At 40.4% G+C, this 23,041-nt stretch overlaps 1 protein-coding gene across 1 annotated transcript; it reads right to left on the bottom strand.

The window, feature by feature from the left end:
• Positions 1–19,092: 19,092 nt before the first annotated feature.
• On the bottom strand, positions 19,093–20,581 carry LOC108096552 (protein Rae1). The gene is made up of 2 exons (XM_017198241.1): positions 20,103–20,581; positions 19,093–19,786 (listed from the first exon to the last, which is right to left on the bottom strand). Exons 1-2 carry the CDS (start codon positions 20,493–20,495, stop codon positions 19,127–19,129), a joined length of 1,053 nt encoding a protein of 350 aa, XP_017053730.1. The 5' UTR covers positions 20,496–20,581; the 3' UTR covers positions 19,093–19,126.
• Positions 20,582–23,041: the final 2,460 nt, after the last annotated feature.

The raw sequence follows: 23,041 nt of genomic DNA on the forward strand, positions 1-23,041 counted from the left end.
AACAAGGCTTAAAACGAAGGACGCAAAAGGGGGTGGGGGAGTGTCGATAGCAGCGCAAACAAAGCACCGCAGAAAGACCAAAGAAATGCAGCGATCACGTATACGCACCCCTGCCCACCGAAACTCAAAGCTCCGAATCTACCTAATCCTCTTTCAAAATTTATATCAAATTTCTTAATCATCAGGAGATTTATTTATTTATTTCGTAATATCAATATTTAGTCCTATAATTTTGGACACTTTATATGAGTAATGATTGAAAAAAGGGATTCATTTTTTTTTCAAATTTTGTTTCTATCCAAAAATATTTTTTAAAATATCCTTCTGAGGATTTTTAAGCTGCAAGATAATGCCACATTTTTTTTATTTATTCAAGTTTTTAACTTTGCAAATAATGAATAAGTAAATAGGGTATTTTAAGAGTCAGCTTCCAAAAACCGAACCCACCTTTCGGTTTCCCATCAGTCCATGAAGCTCCTGCTGCTAGGATGCTACTCGATTTCCCCGCCGCCGACTGGATATTGTTTTCTGGCTTTAGGTACTTTTTTCTCGGTTTGGTTTCGGCTGCGGATATGAAAAATGATGCCGAAACAATTTTTACAACCAAAAGCGCTCGCAGGCCTAACCTCGATGGCTCTTCCTCCACGTCCTCCTCCTTCTCGCGGAATCGGATTCGGATATTCGGAGGCAGGTAAAAGCAAGTGGAGTGCCTCCCGCTCACTGCGACCACTCGAAATTGATTGATGGGCCCGGCGATGGGAAAACTGCATCGGTGGGCGTGACGAGTCCTCTGTTGGCTCTTCCACCCTTTACCCCCTTCATCACCCTCCCCCCACAAAAGTAGAGAAATGATCGGCGGAGTCGTGCGGCTTCTGGCCCGAAATCAATCTGGCTAAACGGTAGCAAATGGGCGGATGGAAAGCGGAAAATGGGATTGGCGGTGCGGAGGCGTTTTTGGCCTGGGAGTTTGGCTCGTTATGGAAGCCAATGGACGTCCAGGGATATTGATCACTTCGACATCAGGTGGGCAGTGATCGTAGGAGGGTTTTTACTGGGACGTAAGGCCAAGTCTACTGAAATACCCTGATTTATGCCTGGAATTTAGGCTTGGCAATTAAAATGATAAACGAACAAAATAAAAGCAAGCAACTTGTATATAATAACAGCTATTTATTTTATTTGAAAAACATATACAGGGTGCGCCATCTCGAGCTTCGGTATGAAAATATTGAATAACTTTGGAAAAAAACAAAAATTCATGGAAAATGTTTTATGTTTATTTAGATTGATCCTTTACAATTCATTTGAGTTAGTTTTTTAAGGGTCTAGAAAATTTCTGGTTTCAGCAGGACGGGGTCCCATGTCAGACAGCAAACGAAACCATGCAGTTTTTGCAGCAAAATTCCTGGATGCGTTGTGTCAAAAAGAGGCGATATCGACTGGCCGGACTTGACCCCGCCGGATTTCTTTTTGTGGGGTATACATAAGCAAGCCCTAGACCATCACAGAGCTCAAGGAGAGTATTCGCACCGAAATGGCCAATATATCGGCCGATTGCTCAAGAAAATAATGGAAAATGCTCGAAAAAGGACACTTTTTGCCATCAAGAACAAAGGAAGTCACTTAGTCGATATTGTATTCAAAAACTAACTCAAATGAATTGTAAAGGATCAATCTAAATATATGTAAAACATTTTCCATGAATTTTTGTTTTTTTCCAAAGTTATTTAATATTTTCATACCGAAGCTCGAGATGGCGCACCCTGTATGTATGTATTGTATGTTTTAACCAAGACAGGAAAATTGGTAATTTAATCATTTTAACTGTATAATATTTTATTAAGTGATTCAGATTTTGGTTTACTGCAGCAATAAGTTAGGCACATAATACAAACCCAAACTGCCTTACAAAAGATATTCAAAAGTAAGATAATATCACTGCTTTTGAATCAAAAAGCCAATCCAAGACCATAGGAGTCGATATACTCCAACTCTTGACACCTTTTATTGCCACAAATTGCAAGCTTAACCAAGTTGATCAGGCTAATGAAATGCAAACCGCCAATTGAGATAGAAAATGCAAATCTATGGCCAAGCAGGCAAAGAGTTGCCAATCTCTTTAGCCACAATATACGACTATATGGACATAGTGCTCCAGTTGGCCAAATGCTATTGCAAACTGACTCAACACACAGGCCAAAATTGGCAATGTGCCAACTAAAATAAACAGTTATTGAGTTGACTGTTTGACACTTCCCGCTGCGATAGGCCAAAGAAAATGGGAAATGAACCCAACACCTGGTGGGTGACTCCACATCCCAATCCCCAACCACTTCCCATTCGAACTGTAACTCTGTCTCCAGTCGCTCTATTAATTAAATTAAATTTCAATATAAATTCAAATGGGCAAAGCGTGCCCGCTTACGAGTTCTAATTGGGCGAGTGCGAGTCAATTAGGCGAGGGGGAAAAGCAGGCAAAAGGCAGGAAAAGCGGGAAAGCCCGCCCATTGTGAGCCAGTAAGTCAGGATTGGAGTCGGCGTCGGAGTTGGAGAATGTTGGTTGCGGGTGGCCAGACCTAATTGTTTATTTATGGAAAGGCCCAAAGCCGCCTGCCTGCCTGCCTGCCTTTCGCAACTCTTTTCCGACACAACTTTCCGCGGCGAGGGAAAGAGAGGCCTCACTTTTCATTAATCACGCAAATGCTTATCGCCTGACCAGCAGTAGGAGCTCCTTTTCCTCGAAGAGTCAAATCGTGGCCATAATTTGTCTGCCTTGCTGGAAAAGCAACGGTGAGCAGTGTGAATGCGAAAATGCGCCTTGCATGACCAAGCCAAACTCAAACCAAAACCAAAACCCAAACCCAAACCCCTCATCATCATCATTCTGACTACGCCTGCTGACCACTTCCGTGCCTTTGAGGCCTCGCCTCTGATTATGTGATGCTTCAATTCTGGACCTGGCCAACAAAAGTGCAGGAGCCGGGAAAACTACTGGGGGGAAAGAGCTCCACGAGCGCTGTAGTGTGTGAAAATTCTGTGGGAGGCACATTCCTTTCATCTCGCTGCACGAAGGTGTCAAAACTCCACTGAGAAAAGTATTATAAGTTCTGAACGTTTATTAAAATATGATCTAAAAAGTTATGTTAATAAAACTAAAGCTGTTTAATCTTAATGATATCAGAACTATTTTTAGTTTAGACTAAATTTTTGGTTAAGGCTATTTACGAATACGAAAACTACGAAAAAGGAGCTGCAGAAGCTTATATCTGAAAGTGTTACATTAATTTTTAAATACTAAGGCCCCTTTAAACAGATTTTTTAGTCATTATGTGAAGCTGATTTTTATCAGTGCCTGAAGTTTTCTCATCTAAACTAGAAAGGGCTTTCTTTTCGCAGAGGAAGCCCTGCAATCCTGTTTACAGTTTTCGCTGCTTTGTGTGGGCCATTAGAATCACTTAACTTGATAGTGGCCCCCAGCTACATTGAACTTTGCTCTCGCCCACTCTCTAAATTAAGATATTATCAGATCTGACAGTCGTAACTTATGTCATTTATGTCCACGATATCTTCAGACCCACCCACACTCTGCTCCATCTCCTTTTCTGCTTTTGAGTAGATGGAGATTGCCCAAAGGAACTGGCCGGGGAAAAAAGAGAGCAGCCAGACAACCTGGCAGACACTGGGCTCCTTTTCGGCCATATTAGCAAGGCAAATTTCCCAAAAGGCGCAGGAAAAGCTCTCGAAAGAGCGGGAAAAAAAAATGTAAGGACGAGATGCGCCAACAAGTATGCAATACAATCTTGAAACTCGAATAACGGAAATAAAAATTATGAGCCTGGAATATTTTAGCGTTGGCAATTTGCATAAGAAAACCGTTACGGGAGAAAAGGAACTCCGGCTGGAGAAGTGGCCACAAGATTGGACTCCGCTCGGCTCGACTCGACAAAATTTGCTTTTTTTTCTCTTGAGGGGGAAGGACTTGGAGCACGTGCCTAGTGGCCTACACTCCCACCAAAATGGCCGTACAGTTTATTGTTGTTTGGGCGTTGTAATTGATAAGTTAATTTACATTTTTATTGAATGGCCCAGGCAATTGTTGTGACTTGTCGTTGTGCTCTTTGTCACGAAGGTCAGACCGCTTTGCATATTTCCCTACAAACACCCACCCACCCACGTTTCCCCCCTTGTGCTCCCCATTTTCATGCATAGCGAAATAAAAATGTTTTATATGCCCTGGCCGTCTCTGGCTTGGGTGAGTTAATAAAACGAATTTGTGGTTTATGTTTCTAGCAAGTCGGCCGTGTTTAATGCTCAATTGGGTGGAAAGTCTGAGACAAATCCAGAAGGAACAATTGATACATTTGCAAAACCAAATAAATGTGTTGTGGTTAGCCATGTCATAAATCGAACACATCTGTTGTGAAATCTAAAAATTAAGTGTGTTAAATTAAGTGATCAATTCAGCATGGACGGAAATAGAAGAATATGTTTTCGATTTTTGGTTATGTGGTTCTAGTTGTTTTAAAGAAAAATAAAAACTAAGCCATTGGGGTACCAATAGAAATCTTATCACAAAAATGGAAAGGGAGTAAATACTCGATATAAGATCAAGGCTTTAACATTATATAACCAAGATAAAGGCAATACAAATTTTTTGGTATTTAATTTCTTTGTTATTTTAACAGGTTTTTTTCCTTTGAGTCAAACAATTCAGTTTTCGATTGTTATTAATGTAAATAGTCCGCCTTGTATGTTGAAAATAAAACTTTCTGCTTGCAATGCTTTTCCCGTTTGCTGTTTGATTGTTTTTTCGCATTTACTTTTCGGCTGGGTCGAGTGCTTCTGCAAAGAATCGAGAATGCATATCCATTTCATGTTCCATCGCCCAGTCGTGCATGAAAAGTTAACGAGAATTGATGTTCCATGTATCGCCAAGGCAAAACAAAGCATAAATTTCTCAGTCGCTTGCCGGCTAAAGTTGCCAGTTGCCAGTTGCGAGTTGCGAGTTGCGAGTTGCCGGTTTTACATGCAGCTTGCTGCCGCAGTTGCTGTTACTGTTGCTCCTGCGATGTTGCTGCTGCCACGTTGCGACGAATGCAACTCTGTCGATATCGGACGAGGGCCAAGTACATTGGCCAAATACACATACTCGCAGTCGGCGAACGTTCCCGCATTTGTCCCCCCATTTGTAGTTGTTGTTGTTTTTGTTGTCGTTGTTGTTTTCTCTTGGCCGACGCGACGTTGCATAAATTTTCAGCCAACGAATTCAATTTGCGTAACGCATGCGGATGGGTCCCGAAATGGAAACGGGTTGGGAATGGATGGGGATCGAAATTGGGCTGGGAGCGTGGTGGGGTGCAATGGTCCCCGGACTGCTTGGCCAAATTTAAATTTAGCAAATTTTAGTCGTGAAGTTTACGCAAAAGATATTAAGATGCTCGACCTACTTGAAAATAGCTTTTATCATAACTTGCTTAAAATTTTTGAGTTAAAATATGATGTGTTATTAGCAGGGCTAACAGAGTTATGTTTTTAAATGAAAAAATATTTATTTCCATATTTTCGCCTTTTTTCCTATAAATCCATATTTTACACAATCACTTGAATAAATCCATATTTTAAGCATTAAAGTGTCTGAAAACCTATAGAAAGATATGTTTGGCTCAAATATTTTGAAATTTCTGTCGTTTGCCTTATACTCGATAATAAATAATGAAAACAAAACAAAACAAGATTCAGTTTTTATTCCATATTTCATGCTTTCAGTTCTTATGTCTCTTAAATTCATTTTCATCATATAAACACATATTGAGTGACAAACGCCGTAGTTTTGTTTTTACTAATTTGACACAACATGTCATATTGTTCTGCAATGATCTTTGAGACAAACGGCGCACGTTTGTTTGTAGCGATTTCTAATTGTTCATTGTCATAAAAAAGTAATATGATCGATATATTCGTCTACGTTTATTAATTTTTTTTACCTATATTTATCCCTTTTTTCGTCTATACTACCAATATTTATCCATATTTATCCATTTTATTCCATATTTGTCAACTTTTTCGTCCATATTTCGTCCATATTTCTCTATTTTTTCGTCCATAAATCCATACATATTCTTACGTTTTTAAGAACATAACTCTGTTAGCCCTGGTTATTAGTAATTATGTTTAAAAATTTACTTTTATAGCTGTGCAATAAAAAAAAGACGGTTACTACATGTGGAATTAAACACGAAGTATATTTAAAGAGTTTTAACAAAATTTATTAGTCCGCTAATAACACGTTGATATGATAGAGGTGCATTTTAAAATTAACTAAGAAATACTTAGTTTAAAATATGTTATTAATTTATTCAAATAAGATATAAATTTAAGATATTTTAAATTTTTCCTAAACAAATGTATTTAATTCTAATCAAACTCTCCTCAGTAACAGGGCTTTCAAGCACACTGTTATAATGTTATATTCAAATAATGACTCGCATTTTCAGTGCCACCGTCACGCTGACAACTCTGGTCACGGGCCCAATCAGTGTCGCGTCTAATCCGGCTCCCTTCGCCGGCGATTCCCCGGCCAAAGCCGAACCAAAACCAAAACCCATGGCTGCATGCAAATCACCTCGTTGACTTGTGGCCACTGTGGGTGGGCAAACTGCCGCCAGGAGACTTAGACGTGTGGATCAGCGGGCCCCTGTCTCCTCTGATTTGAGTTGATGAATTGCAGTTTTCGGCCGGCGACTGCGACTGCAACTGCCACTGCAAAATGGGAAATGCGAAAAGCGCACCGGAGCCCCCTTCTATTGGTAGACAAACCGAGTTGGCCGAGCCCCAAGGAGTGGGTTACCCCCGAGATGCTGATGCTGATGGAGATGGAGATGCAGCCCGCACAGAGATAATCGCGCTTGAGCTGATTACGTGGACAATGGACAAACAGGGAAAAGCGAAAGGAGAGCTCTTCAGCACAGATGAGTGGGTCTGAGCCCAGGCGAAAGATTCGCCCGGAGCACCCAGTTGCAATTCGTATGTGAATTGCCAGTTGTGGTGATACCAATTCAGTTCTCGGAGGAGCAATACAGGTGACCTTTTTAGTACCCCAAATATTGGGGGAATTTTAAAATCAGTTGTAGGTCTTTAAGTTAAATTTGTGCGTGCATAACACTTTCTGAAGAAGTATGTATGTATGTCTTAGATAATGTATTTATACACCATATATTTTCGTTCACTTAGCACTCACTATTATCATTATTTTATTTTACCTGTAAATATTATTACACCTGTGAATATTGTAAACGTATGTGAATGTATACTAAATCGTATTAAGTGTGAACATACTGTTATGTTATGCATTGCATATAATATAATTTTATATTAAGCACCGATAAGACAACTCGATTGTCGATACACAACGAAAGTAATCAATGATTGAAGAAAAGAGACGAAAACACGCTAAACATTAAAAGAAAGAAAGAAGAGAAAATCATTTAATTAAAAGACATCATTAACACACCAACAATATTATATCAACCATTTATTTTAAGTGTGTAGTGTATAAGAAAAAGGGAATAAAAATGAAATATAAAATTTTTGTGTCAAAGGTAAATAATCAATTCAAACCTCTTATTTCATGCGTACAAATCCTCATTTGCTGCCACAGAAAATTGCAACATATCCCATGTTAGTGACAAGAGCAGTCATCGACTTTATCAATCACATTAAATATCTATGCCTTCGTCAATTTACACCAAATTGAACCTGATATTTGTTCAACTTATTTCCATAATTTCGCATCAACAATTTATGCCACATGCTGTGTGCCTGAAATGCAACTGTACGGCCAAACAAAAGCTGCAAAACCCAATTAAATTCCAATCAGCCGGTCGCTCGTCAGCCTCAATTAGTCGCTCTGCTCCAAATGGCAGTAGCTACCAGATCCAGAATCGGAATGAGAATCAGTATCTGTATCTGTAACAGTTACTGTAGCTGTATCTGTAGCTGAATCTGTATTTGTATTGGTGGCAGCGGCAGTGGCTGCGTCAATTGAGCGCTAACAAAGATAAATGGCTGAAGCCACAAAATTGATTTGGTTGACAGATGAATTGTGGACTCGGCTCTTCCTCTGTTTTTACCCCCTCGATTTTCCCCGCCATTTTCCCCGGGAAAATGTCAAAGCTGCAACTACAACAATAAGTGCAACATAATCTGCAACTGTTGCCGGTCAATGGGAATAAAATCAAAAGCATATTTCTCAATCATTCATTGAATGGCGGAAAATATTTCGAAATAAAATGGCAAATGCAAATGGGGGCGTCGGCGGGATGGGGGGCGTGGCTGGTTGAATCATTGGAATATCGAATGAAGCACTTAAATGCGTTTCTGGCCAGGCTTCAATGTTGACCGGTTGCACTGTCAAATGCAATTACGCATACGCCATGGACGCCCGCTGCCATCATTGAGAACAAAGAGGAAAGCGGGTGGAAAACTGTTGGAAAACGACGGCGGATCAAAGAGGGGGCAGCAAATGGGGACTGCTACTGCCAATTGACACTTTGACGCATAAATCAACTTTACTGTTTATTGATTTTTATGTTTGCTCGGCGTGTTTTTGTGTCATTTTATTAAATCTTTGTCTCCACAATCTCGGAACCCGCCTCGTTTCGTCTTCCCCCGCTCTGCATTTCTGTTTGGTTTTTATTTATTCGAATTTATGCGATTTAAATGAAATTGGTTCATTGTTTGGCCGTGTTGGGCATCAATCAATGCAGTCAATGCATCAATATATTGGAGCTCTGGACATGTTCAACAATTCATAAATCGATTAAAGGCGCTTTATTTTTCTGTTTTTTGCGCAATGGAAAATAAAATCGGAGAATGTGTGTCAGGCAATAAATATAAAAGGTTCTGCTCGGTTATCTTATTGAAATCTATGTTCTCCGTTTTGACGTTGGTTGGATTTGTTGATCAATCTTTGATGAATACCAAGTTCGAAGAAAACAAATTTGGAATTGTAATTGGTTTTATAGATTTCAATTTGTAATTTTAAATCGGAATGTTATTCTTGTAAACAGACTTTAAAAACGATAAATAAAAGTTGCTGCTAAAAATTAAATTAATATTTTTAAATCCTTTATTATCACTTTCCCAAGATCGACTTTCCGTAATTTAATCTGGGTTCCCTTACTATTCCGAAATTCATTATTATAAACGTCCATATCTTCCATGATGGGAATCATTCTCTTATTCAATCAAAGCTCAACTGAAACGAATTCATGACCCCGGCCAAAAAAGTCAACCGGAAAAGCTTTTGAAATATAATGGGAATTCCGCAGAAACTTTTGCGCAACGCAACTGTCAATGCTGGAAACTTAGTCCTGCCGAAAAACAGATATGGAGGATACATTGGGGGAAAAGGAGGAGGGAAGAAAGGGGGGATCCGTAGACCTAGACTCGACTGCTGCCCAAATTAAAATTTAAATGAGCTGCCGGCGGTGCCGCTTCCCATTTTCCTATTTCATTTCGGAACCCCCTTTACCCTCGAAACCATCTCTGCATATTGACACGTGACAAAGTTGAGATGCCAATAAAACAGAAAAGGAAAAAAATGAAGCAGGCTCACGCCCCTCCGGCAATAGAATCGAATGACCTCCCCACACCCTTTGTGTGAACCACCCACCCACCGATTTCCCCGAACTGAAGAAGGCGTAAAATGTTCGAAACAATTTCAATAACCGTTTCCGGGTTGGAGGGCCAAAGTCGGCTGGCGGAAAAGCTAATAGAAGAAGCTGCTGAAGCTGTCTGATGAGTGCCGTATAAAATACAGAATTTAATTGAAAAAACGCCTTGCGATGAAATCGATTTTGTTTTGTTTCTGTTTCTGTTTGAATATTGGTCCCCGAGTCGAGTTCTATTTGTAAACAGCCTGGGTAATTGAAAATGCCGCAGGTCTAAATAATTAATTGTGTTTTTCTATAGATATCTGTGGGGCGAACGGTTGGCCAAGGATAAAGTTTTCAATTGAGCGAAACTATCACGAAATCCCCGGCTTTTCCAGCCAGAGTTCGTTCTGCTTTCCGAACCGAAGAAGGCTGCGGGAATTCTGGGAAATCTGTTGTGCTAATATGACACAGCAACGCAGCTTTTCCCCTTCAGCCCGGAAAATCTACTCGTTCACCGGTTTCCACCTGAGTTCGTGGTTCCGCTCGCATGTTTTGGTTTTAATCTGCGACAGAGCATTAACTTTCCAACGCACACGGGCACAGCACGTAAATTGCTTCACTTCGAGCTTCAGATGGCCGGAGGTCAGGACGATGATGTTGCAACCGGGAGACTTTCCCGCCTCCACTTTCCCTCCCCTCTCTCGTTCCACAATTTCCACCGCCCAGCTGACAGGGGCTTAGAGTCCGTTTTCCGGGCGACATTTTATGAGCATTTTCCAAACTGGGTGGAGCTGGCTAACATGCTGGACATGTCACCGAGCCATATTGAGGCTGGACTGTGAGCTACTTAGGGCATCGGGTAGAAGTTTAACGCCATTTTGGTGACAGGGCACAAAGTCCTCGGCAGAATGTGTCCGAAACGAGATTGGGGAACAAAAGTGGCATTTAAAGGAAACCGAGGATGGACTTTTACGTAATCCGAAAATGAAAGAACGGCTAACCCACATGTTGAAAGTTCCAAAACGAATTTTTAAAGATTTTTAGTTGGAGTTATAAAAAGAGTTCTCAAAAAGTATTTGCTAAGGTATTGAAGAACTCAAATTCTTAGGCAATCTAGAAACTCAAAAATAATTCCCTCTATAAGTATTTATTTTTTTATTATATATAAATAGTAGTATGAAATTAATTATTTAATATTTATTCTTCTGAGAACCCAGCTACCCCATTTAATATAAGTTGAAACCAACTAAACCCAATCTAAAGCCAGACAAAAGCTGCGAAGTGGACTTCTGAGCTCATTTATTTTGCAGTTGCTTAACTTTCTGACCAACACGGGTACCTCATTATAACAATTTAAAAGTCATCGTCGTGAGCGCTTGGAGAAACTCCTGAAACAATTCCACTCACCAAGTGAGCTGTCAGTATCTCCATTTATTTTGTTGCACATTAGCTGCAGATAGAGAGGTCCAGACTAGTAGAAAAACTGACCAAAAAGCCAGACACATATGGCCTCATTAGAAGTCTCAATGTTTAAATTAAGAGCTCTTTTCAAGTATGCTTTTTACTTTAAAATTAGTATCTTTTTTCAAAAGATTTTTGCCAATCAAAAGTTTAGCAAACGGGTAAAATTGAAGTGAAAAAGAAGACATTTGGGTAAGAAAAAATAAAGTACAAAGACTTTTAATTTTAAAATTGCACGAATGAATAAATTAGTTTAAATTTGATACAACTTTAGCAAGCGATTAAGAAATTTTTTATTCTTATGATCTCTGTCAAAACTTTACAAAGTTGTTCTTTTACCCCAAAAAAAAATACCTCTCTTTTATCTCCGAAATATGAATATCCAATGCGTGCACTCACCTGTGCTAAAAGATATAGAGCCAGGAATTGCAAAAGGAAATCTTCACGAGAGACGTAAGTAATTCCGCGTTGATTTCGGATTCTGTTTTTGCCAAAGTTGGGCAATTAGAAGAACTGGCCAAATGGCCCCAGTAACTCAGTTGAGCTCAGCTCGACTGAAAAGGCGCTAAAAAACACATTAAAATTAATTATGGGAAACACTCGACGCCATTTGCCAGATTTGCTGAAGAGCGGGTGCAATGGCCATCATATTTTTCGGCAAACTTTTTTGCTGCCGGGTTTTTTGGCAACTAAAACGAAATGAATCCATATGTGCAGGGTGAATTCTTTTTTTTTTCGTTTTGCCCATCTTTTCTCACCATCAAATTCCGACCCCTTTCCGCATTTTTTTCACTTCAAAGTTAATTATGTTGACATAGTCAGTTTCCGTAATTTCTTTCTTTGCAACCCTTTTATTAAAATGAGGGGCGGTTTGCAGTATTTTCCGTGTGCCCTCCTGCATTTTTTTTGTATATTTCTGCGACAACCACGCCCCCTTTCAGCCCCCTGCGGGTGGCCGGCCCCCCTTCGCAGCAGTTATTAAGAATTCATGCCACACCCAAAGTTCCACAAAGACGCCCACGGGTGGGTGGAGATGGGGGCATCCAGATCGGACGACTGCCAAGTTACTCAAATTAATTAAGTTTCGCCTTTGCCAACATCGAGCATACGCCCCATTGCGCGACCGCCCACAATCATGCCCACCTAGCACCGCAACACCCCCACCCCTTTTTACTCCACCCCTCGCTTCCCCCAACCCATTACCCCACTGTGCTGCAGGGTCTGCGGAGCTTTTAAATTTTTCAAGTGACATTTGCCAGACATTTTCCTCCATGTCTCATATTTTCTAACCGCAGTTGGCTTCAGCTCCAGCAGCGCCCCCTGCCGGCCAACAGGGGGAGCCACTTTCGGTGTATGGGTGTGTGTTGGTGTGTGTGTATGTGTGTAGCCTTTTAAAATTTAAAATTAATTGCTTTGGCGCAGTTTTAATTATTAAAAAACTATTGATGGCACGGAAGTTGCAGCTACAAAAAAAAAGGTAAAGCTAAAAAACTAAACAGCGGACGAAGTTTTCCACTTGGCACCATCCCCCTGAAAAAAAGTTGGGACTTTAAAAAGCTTTTTTCGAAGTTATAGAAGTTGATAGATCGACACAAGCGCGATGTAGTGATTCAGTCAAACTTGCTCAAATATAGTTATACTCAAATATTTTTTTTATTGGCTCAAAGCACCTTAATTAATTTGTGGTTATTTATAAAAAAAATGATAAAAAAGAAAACATTTAATTTCTGTTCGGTATGGCTTTAAGAATTTTAATTTAAATAGGTTTGAAATGGGGTTCCCAGCTAAAAGCAAACTTTAAATATTTACAAAATTTTTAATATTAAATTCTACGTTTTTAACTTTGAAATTCGTATTCGGAAAATGTTTTCCAAAACAAAATGTGTTGAAATTTTAGCGGCCTGTCTGCTCCACCGAATCGATAAGCCTCTGATGGCTTTGTTGTGTTCCGCGCAGGCACGTTTCGTTGGTCTGGGCCAAGCAATTAGCCACGAATAAAATAAAATGAGTGCTTACTGCACTGACAACATTTACCCAAATTAGCCGCTAAACAGAGGAATAAAAAAAGCTAACATGAAGTCGGTTAATTGGGCAGCATCCATGTGGCCAAAATAAAATAAAAGGAAAAGCAGGCAAGCCATATTAGTGCCCGCGATGATGATGTTGGCAATTATACATGGGCTCTGTGACGGTCGGGGGTTTTTCCAGGGGGGCGGGGGCTTTTCCTTTTGGTTGGAAAGTGCTTTTGTGGGTGATTCGATGGGTGAGTGTGCGTGGCTCCACTTGGCCAACTGCACGTGCGGCTATCGCAAAAGCCATACAACGCTGGGCAGCTGCAAAATTCAATTTGGCTATGCGCAAAAAATTAGCAACAATTTCCTAAAAATACATTGAGAGTGGCCGGTCGGCCTTCCAAAAAGCCCCCTTTTCCACCCACAAACTCCGATGGCTGCAACAACAACCAACAAAAGCGTCAACAGGCACGCAATATAATTGAGTGGATGCCAAAGTGTGGGTGCTTCGTTGAGTGTGTGGTGGTGCGAAAGGGAGGGGGATATGCTGCAAGAAAGAGATAGCCAGAGAGGAGGTGACGGCACGTGCTGTGGAAATGCGAAAACGGGCTTAGTTCAGTCGCCTGCATTTTCCAATGCTACGAAAAGCACTCGCGATGACTGACTAAATTCAAGCAATTTGAAAGAAGGAAAACTAAGAAATAATTTTGCATGTTTAAGCTGCATTTCATATATCGGTTTTATGCACTTTATTTAGTTTTGTTTTAACTTGTTTTTTTTAATGTGGTATTTTACGTCAATGTTTTCAGAATTTAAATTCCAGAGAAATACATTTTTATCTCTTTCCTCTATTTTTTGATCAGTTACATTTTATAATAATAAAATGTTTTCCATTTGTCTTTATTCCAAATAAACCCATTTATATTCTCTACAAAATCGGTCATTAACATTTTATTGAACTTTTTGACATAAATTAAAATATAACTTGAAACACCGTTCACAGCTTAAGATTTATATTTTCTTCTCTATAATCGATAATACAAATTTATTGTTAATAAATATCTTTTAAACAATAGTAGAGCATTTTGATAGTCGCCTTTGTTCATTTATTGTTTCATTATTTTGCCCGAACAACGGTCTTTCCATAGCTGGCCAATTTCAATTTTTGTTCTGCTTTTGTTTTAAACTTGGTGCCGGTTTTGTTGTTGCCGTTGCAATTTCGAACATTTGTTAACGAATTTGTTTGCTTGTTGAACATTCTGAGCGTTCCGCTCTTTTCGCATCGCCATTGTTTGTTTGCCCGGCATTGTTGCACAAATGACGAGGCAGCCGTAGACCCCTCTGTTTCGCTCTGACACGCACTTAAACCCCCACCCACTATCCACCACCTCCCCCTCGACCTTCGCCCCCTTTGGGGATTGCCTACGTGCCGTGCTGCCTGGACGACGCGTTTAAAAAACAATCAATTTTAATTTCAATTTAAATTAGTTGCCGCTGTGTTTCTGCCGCTCGCCCTTTTTCGGCTTAATGCCGCTGCAATTCGCCGTTAAATTATTTTTGCTCATTTATGCCACTGCCCTTTGCCGCCGACTGTAATGCAATTTAGCGTTTGCTGCCCCCACTCTATTGTTTAATTTCGTTTATTACTAAATTCCGGCAAACGGTTGTGAATAGCAATAAATTTCACTTTAAAACGATGTGCATTATTAGAGATAGTTAGTAACAAAATTGAAAGTATTTTCAGTCAAACAACTATTTAAAAATGTAATATATTTATTCTTATAAAAACAAGTAAATTATTCATACAATACTAATTATATCGAAATAATTATATTTTCGCAATCACCTTACACTTGCGAAACGCAGGTCACACTTAAAACAAAAAAGCAAATGCTCTTTTTGTTTGCATTTCAAATTGGATTTCATTTCATTTCTAAATATTGCTCACCTATGAACTTTATCATTGCATTGCAAATTACTAAACAACATAAGCATATTAAAATTGCAAAGAGCAAAAAGTAGTTGTGTTTGCCAACATTTATGTATTAACAAATAAAATGTGTCAAATGTGCGTGCATTCCGCTTTTTGTTCGGTTACAATTTAATTTCGGATTAAAAAGTTGCAAAGCACGAGATCAAGTGCAACATCTCTCGGATTTGCGGCCCAAACTGAATTCCAACTTTTCTGCTGCGGTGTCCAACTTTTCGTTAATCCCCTCAGAACCCAGAGCCCAGAAACCGAAACCAGTTTTGCCCCCGAAAATATATATAATTTAGTTCTGATGCGAGTCGGGATCAAGTGTTGAGCTTAACCCGCAACCTAAATCAATCCGGCGGACACGCACACAAGCCGAGGGACTGCGGAATACAAATGTATCTGCCGCTGGCGCTAAACTACTTAACAGCAAATTTTGCGTAATTTACGTCCTGGCCAAGGAACAGATGGCATTCCAGTCGAAGTTCGTGTATCCCGAATCCCGAACCAGGGGATACGCATTCGACAGGCAGATGTGGCTGCAGCCGCAAACATGTGTTCCTTTAAGCGAGATTCGGTCCTCTGGGGTACAGGGTTCTGGATCGGGGATAAATTATTGGGTGCGCCTTCTGGACTCCGCCTCCTGGCAGAGAGTATCTTCGTATCTGCACATCCACATCCTCATTCACATCCACTTGCACACACATCCTCGTCCACATTTGCGTATCTGCGGTTGCGTGGTCTTAGCCTGTACCGAATCAAAGCATTTAATGGCGCTTTTAATCTTGTTAATCGCCCCTTTCTGGTCCGACTGAGATTTTCAGATAGTTTCGACCGCCAGATGCCTTGTTTATGTGCACGTGGGCGTGGCACGAGAAAATTGCCATGGAGCGGATAAATAGTTAAGTTGTGATAAGCCCCAAAGGTTTAGCAGCTGACCGGCGAGCCAAAAAATCGTACGAAATTGTTGCATACTTGCGGGCGTCTTTAAACCAAGTAATGGATCCGCACGAAAGTAAAGAACTTTAACTTGGACAAAATCCAGGGAAAACGCTCTGGGAATAAAACGAAATCATCTTATCCACTTTAGCGTCCTTCAAGGACAATTTTGACATGTTCAAATCCTTTTTTGCATGGCCCCCTTCATTCCCTTCTGGGCGCTTCTACTTTCGCACAATGAATATTATTTCTTTATGCAAATTTCCGCCGGAGCTGCCACTTGTTGGGTGCCATGGAAGACCCAACCTATTCCGGTCTCCTCTCTTGCCCATTTGCGTGATATTTTGTTGAGCAAGACAAATGATTTCCATTTAATTTATTTTCACTGCTCCGCTCGTTTCGCTTGGCTCGTGGCGGCAAAAGGATTTAGCTGAATAAATTATAGGTTGAAATTGTTACATCTTGGACGGGTTGGCAAAGGGGAGGGGGGAACGGGGGGAATAGTCGAAGACAAGTGCAAATAAAATAAGGGTGCAAGCCGCTGACAAATGTTGGTCGAAAGTGGGAGCTCTCTTTGCAGGCAGCTAAACGCTTAAAATGAATTTATCGCTTCTCTCCGGCTGCTCTTGAAATGTCCCGAAGAACTAGTTACTTTGTAAGCACTTGAAGGAAAATTTATAAAGGTTTCCTGTATAAGAATATTATACCTTTATTATTAACAGTAAATATTAATATTAAAAAAAATAATATTTTTTTGGTGTATAAAACTTAATAAATGTTTCTAGAAAGAAGATTTAGTTCGTTTAACCTTACATTTTTAATACTTACAAAAACTATATTTTCATTAAGAAGAATATAACTTATAATAAACAGAAAACCTTAAAAATAGAATATCTTGTACGACCAATTCAGCTCTTATTTTTTCCATTTATGCAATTACTGCTTTTTTCCATCAGACCCCTTGATCCCTGTGCATTAATTAGCTCGAAGCCCACAGGAAAGAACTTGGTTTCGCATCAGGCATTTGGGGCTTATGCAAACATGGCCAGGTGGTCAATCGGAATCTTCCCCTCCAGACACACGTGTGATTCGATCCCACCTCTGCTTCACCAAATCGTGTGTGTGGGGGCAGCGCTCAGTGAGATTTCACACTTTGTCGCTTTGCATATGGGCACGTAAGTGGCAGTGGCGGCGGGAAGAGGGGGGAGAATAAGGCTGCCAGCGATTACAGACGCGCCGACTTGTAAATGGCATCCACGGTGCGGAGCTGCTGCGACTTTGGCTCTGGATTTCGCTTTTGGTTCTGGCCCTGTTTGCCTCCTTTCTGGCTTCGAATCGCGTGCCGTTTTCGCGATAATGAAACCGAAAGGCAATGCTCACAAAGCCAGCTACAAGCCGTGAGCTTCGAGCTCCAAAAACGCTACGAACTGGCCGAGACTGAATGGGTAGTTCCCGAAAAAGAAATCGGAGGATTTGAATTTCCTTCATTTTACAAAATCAAAATACTAGCATTATTTAGTCTCCACAAGAAACAATTTCATTTTAAGTATTAAAGTGAATTTATTATTAGTTTTCACTTAGGTACAAAATTTTAAGAGAGTGAAACCCCTTTTACCATTTTCATTTTACTTTCGTTCAATGATTTTAAAGCTGGCAGTTTAGTTTTAATTGAAATACATTTTACAGCAATAATAAAGTACTGAAAATGTATTTCCCTTTTTTTTATTGATGAGTATTTTTTAAATGAATTGGATTTTCAGCCCGCCTCTTTGCATAAATCGCTGTTGCAATCGCTCCTCCCGACCGGGCGACTAATCAAGTGCGAATCCTTCGGCCAGCTGGAATGTTTCCGACTCCGACTCCTTTGGCGCGATGGAGCAAGGAGACTCCGGGCGAGAGTGGAGCCAGCGATGCGTGTAACTTTTTCAATTAATTTGGCTAAGCTCAGGAGAAGGAAGTTCTGAGTTGAACCCGGGCCGAGAGACAAGGAGGAGTTTCGATCCGAGGAGGCAGCCGCCAAACTCCGACTGAAACTGTTTACGGCTGAGTTATTTCAAAAATGTTTTGCATATCAGATTGAGTCTCTGGATCTTGGCATGGTAGCTCGGGGCGGCACTTAAACGCCTTCGTTTTAATTTAATAAGAGCTTGCCAGGCGAGCTGATTCAACTGGTAACTGGTAGCTGCTCTGCATCCCAAATGAGTGCGCCAATGCAGCGGCAAAGACTCCGCGGAAAGCCTCCACATCCACATCCACAGCCAGATCCACATCCACCTCGGCTGCATGTCAAATTTGAATTTAGCTGCATTTTTACAACTGTTGCAGAGTCGGCTTTCAGTTTTCTGTTTTCAGCGTTCAGCGTTCAGCGTTTTCAACTCGCTACTCTACGCTCTGGATCTGCATTTGGAATCTGCCGGTGGCGGCGGTGGAAATCGCATGTGAGCCAAGTCAGACAGTTGGCAATTTGCATAAATTTAGATTAGTGACATCTGACGTGAGTCTCTGATATGCAGAGCCAAGCCAGCGACCAGGGAAGCGGCATTAAGTGCGGGGAAATCGGAGATGGAAGTGGAAGTTGATTTCGAAATGGAGATGGAGATGGAGATGGGGTACGAGGACCAAGGCGATTGCCACCTCCTAATTCTCCGACTAGATAAGACCCGACTTGCTGCTCCCTGTACTCCGTTCTCCGTTCTCCATTCTGCAGTGAAACTGCCACCGACAATGGAATATGATTTATGGAGAGCACTCGAGATGGGGTTTGAAATCAGGCCGAGAGGCTGCGTGAAATTCAACAGCTCAAGTGGAAAATTAATCGCATGCAAGCTCATTATGAGCATTAGTTGACTGTTTGTTAATTGTCGCCAAACGGGAAGCAGGATAACAGCCGAAGGAGCTGAAGAAGCAGAAGCAGGAGGACAGGAAGCCAACCTGAGCTGCATACGAAATTGCCAGCAATATTTCAATCAAACTTGAGCCGACAGAAAGCCTACCTAATTGCGATCAGAAATGCAGTTGGGGTTTTAGGTAAGAAAGATAAAGAAATTGATTGCTTTTGAAAGTTTTTTAATACCTTAACTACTTTACTTTAATTTACTTAAGTTTTTCAAGCACTGGTATTTGGGAACCATCTCCTGTCCAATTGAACGCAGGAATATTTGAGGACTTTTCTTAGGATCAAAGTTCTCGTAGCCCTGGGCCCAATCGTAACCCAACGCATAGGCCAATATCTGACCATCATCGCTGATGGAGCATTTGGTTATTGGCTGATCAAAAACATGGCTCTTCTTTAACTTGCTGGGCAGTTCGCAGTCCCAAAAACTGTAGGTTCCATCTGAACCCACCGTAACCATCGATTTAGTCACCTTATTTATCTTTACATCGTTTACCGCATGAATATCAACGGTGTTGAAATTCGTCGTCGAACGATGGCACTTCATGGGGTATTGCACTAAGTAGTTCTTCAGACTCATTTTAAGCACAATCCCATTGGTTTGGGCGATGAACAAACTTTTGTAGTTCGTAGCTGCGCCTTCGAAAATTGCCAATGATCGCACTTGGACGTTTTTTGGTCCCTGGGTCGTTATCCGTGCCTTCTCAATAGGTCCCTTCTCCAGTTCATAGACTACGATCGACTGGTCGGCACAAGCCACCACTGCCATTGGATAAAATACATCCGCAGCAAAACTCCGCTCCGGAAGATCCTTTTTGGCCACTTCAACAGGACAACGTGGATCCCAGAACTAAGGATTGAGAAAATCACGTTGGTAAAACTACAGAACAGTATAAAATACAATTAAATACAATTCACCTCAATAAATACATAGATACGAAAGAAAAAAGTCCCCTTTAATATTTAAAGAATATGTTTTATCAGAAATCTTTCGCTACATACTTATTGATATCAAAATTGATTATTAATTGGTTTTTATAATATATGTATGTATCTAGTTTTGTGCCATTATGTCAGGTAAAATTTAAATTTGTAACTACATAATAAATCATTCTGGACAAGATGTTTAATAAATTTTAAAACTATGTTGGAGAAATGTTTTTTACCTTTACGGTCTTGTCCCAGGAAGTGGTCATTAGAAAGTTCTCGGCCCAATGGCACGTGCGAGCGCCTTTCTTATGGGCACCCACTTTGGTCAGCTTGTTGGATTCCATATCCCAGTCGAGAACAGCACCGGTAGTTTCGGCCAGAAATACCTTAGCCCCCGATCCATGCCAGGCTGCATCCAAAGGAATGCCATCCAGCGGTTTCATGAGTTTATCGACGGCCTTGTCCGATTGCACTTCCCAAACGCGAACGGATTGATCCCAACTGCCGGCGCAGATTCCGTTCCAGGACTTCGATGAGGGCATGAATTCCAGAGCCGAAACGGAATCGGAGGGCGGAAAGGGTAGTTCGTAGTCCTTCTGCTCTTGGATTTCTTCCATTGGTTCGTGCATTATTTCCAAATTTGGAATTTATTAATGGATTTTAAATCTTAAATTGATTAAAAGACTTTTTAACTTTACTTGTACAATTTGACAGCATTACCTATAGCTTCTATCCTAAACCAAAAATATATACTTCAAAGCATCATCATATATAAATTTCTTAAATTTTTTAATTTTTCGAATTTTTGGTGCATTTTTAGACCTAATACTGGATTTTTCATATTTTTGATTGGTCCAATTTGATACCCGTTCTTAAAGGCTTAAACTTTAAAGTAATCTCCATAAAATAAAATAAACCTATGCAAGTAGTAAACTCTTAATTCTTTATGGAGATGCAAAATCAAACGTAGTGATGGTTCCGATGTTGCGTGGATTTTGCGGGACGACAAAAACTGCTCATCAAAAAACAAAAACGTTAGCAAACGAAACAATTCCCCGGCCAATATGCGAACGAGAATTCCAATAAAATGAACAGCAAAACAAACAGTTGGCCCCCTTTTTCCGACCATGGACGTGCAATCCCTGCGAACGTGCAAATATTTTAACTAAAATGGCGAGTGCGAGTTACTTTTATCTGCTTTGGCGCAAAAATACGAATCGGTACCAACAACCTTGGCGTACCAACCACCCACTGAATTGCCACGCCCTCCATACTCCCGCCTCCTCTCACACACACACACACAAGGGCGCTGTTTTTCAGTCAACATAATTTAACTACTTTTATGGGCAAAGTAATACGCCGCTAGTCAGAGGGCGTGGCTGGGCGGGGGGCGGTGGGCGTTGGTCGGAAAAGTCCGCCAATACCGCCCCACTGAACTTTCCCCTCGCTTTCCACGTGTTTCATGTTTAAATTTTAGCATTTTCTTTCATCTCACGCGTCTCGTGTGCAATATTCACAATGTATTTTGCACACCATGTGTTTGCGAGTGTTTGAGCCACCCAGAAACCATCCGAAACCACCCAACAACGACCCAACCACCCACTTTCCACAACCCGGAAAGCTCTCTGCCGGAGTTTATTGGCTTCGCAGCATACTTTGAAATTTACTGAGTTTCTCTTGTAATGCCTTGCTATATTGAAATTAATTACAAACAAAGGATGCTCCTGTGAGCCTGGAGGAAACAGCATGCTGTGCTATGTCTCACCCACCCACCCGTTAGCCACTTTTCCGCCACCCGCCACCCACCGCCCACCGCTTTTCCAGCGAAGGACTCGTGATGAAACGAATGTTTTGCCAGCGGGCTCTAATTTCTGATGTTTGTCTCGCATCAAATAAAATGCGGCAAATAAAAGGCTATTAAAATTATAAGAAATATTTAGGGGCAAGAGGTAAACAAACTATTTAAATTGAATTTTTTACAATTTCACGCTTCACTTATTTAACTCATTTGGCTATAATTGTTATTTTGATAATTGGCAAATGCTGTTTTTTACACTTTCATCAAATTAAGTTCAAATGAATGTGAAAAAAAAAACAATACGAAGGTTTAACAAAAAGCTGATAATTAAATTCCCAAATGTGCAACATAATTCAGAGTAATCTTATTTACACTTAATAAATATTATATTACAGGGGCCGCTGGTGAAAAAATAATAAAAATATGAAATATTTTAATGGTAATTGAAAAAGCTAAAGAATGGAAAAAATAAATATTTATTTACATGCACGGCTCATCTCTATTATTCTGAGGTATTTTGGAATCCATTAAATTTATGAAAATTCTACGGGGTTAATTTAACATTGTCACAAAGAAAAGGTATTGCTTGTTAACAAATTAATCGAAAATGTTTGTCATTAACGCGGGTATTAATTAAATCAAAATATTTATTGACTTACTCTTTGCTCCTTTCATGCACCCCGAAAATCAATTATAAATTAATACAAAAGTGAAAAAACCAAGTCAGACTAATTAAAAATGCTTTGCTTACCCCAAAAGGAATTTGTTCGATTGCGTAAACAATTTGGCTAGAAAAACAAGGTTGAAAAGGGATGCTTTTCCCATTTTGCCTAGGATAATTGCATAAGCAGAAGAGAAATGCATTTGTTTGTTCTTTGATGAAGTTCAACAAAAGATGGCTCGCAACTGAAAGGAAGTGTCTTGAACTCGCTCAAGGCCGCTGATAAAAGTCAACACAAAATGTTGAGAGTCAACAGAGAAAGTTAGGGAAATATATGTGCCGAGGGAAAGAATAAAAAACAATATTCGCATATTTGCACATTACAAATATAAGAGAAACGCCTCCCAACAAGACAATTAAAAGTGCTTCAAATTGAGAAGGATTTTCCAGGCCAGAGTTCCTTCCTTTCCTTGAGTTTTTCCACGACATGCTGCGCACATTCAGCCAAATTTGATTTGGCCCAGACAGACTGAATAAAATGGTGTTATGCCTGGGATTTCTTTTTCTTCGCCTTTGTTCGGCAGATGATGTCTAGCCTGATGCTAATGAAATTTGCGCCGTTTATGGCGCTGAAAATTGTCCTGACACAGGAATTTGTAATACAATAGTGGGAGGGGATTTCTTAAAGGGAGGAAAAGCTTTAACTAAAACAAAAC

The sequence above is a fragment of the Drosophila ficusphila genome, unplaced genomic scaffold (genome assembly GCF_018152265.1).
Source record: "Drosophila ficusphila isolate 14025-0441.05 unplaced genomic scaffold, ASM1815226v1 contig_414, whole genome shotgun sequence".
NCBI classification, from domain to species: Eukaryota; Metazoa; Arthropoda; class Insecta; order Diptera; family Drosophilidae; genus Drosophila; species Drosophila ficusphila.

Excerpts from the sequence above, each read along its gene's own strand:
- LOC108096552 (XM_017198241.1), bottom strand. The coding sequence starts at position 20,495 with ATGCACGAACCAATGGAAGAAATCCAAGAGCAGAAGGACTACGAACTA. Across the intron at positions 19,787-20,102 it reads CCTGGGACAAGACCGTAAAG|TTCTGGGATCCACGTTGTCC; the intron begins GTAAAAAACATT and ends CTCAATCCTTAG.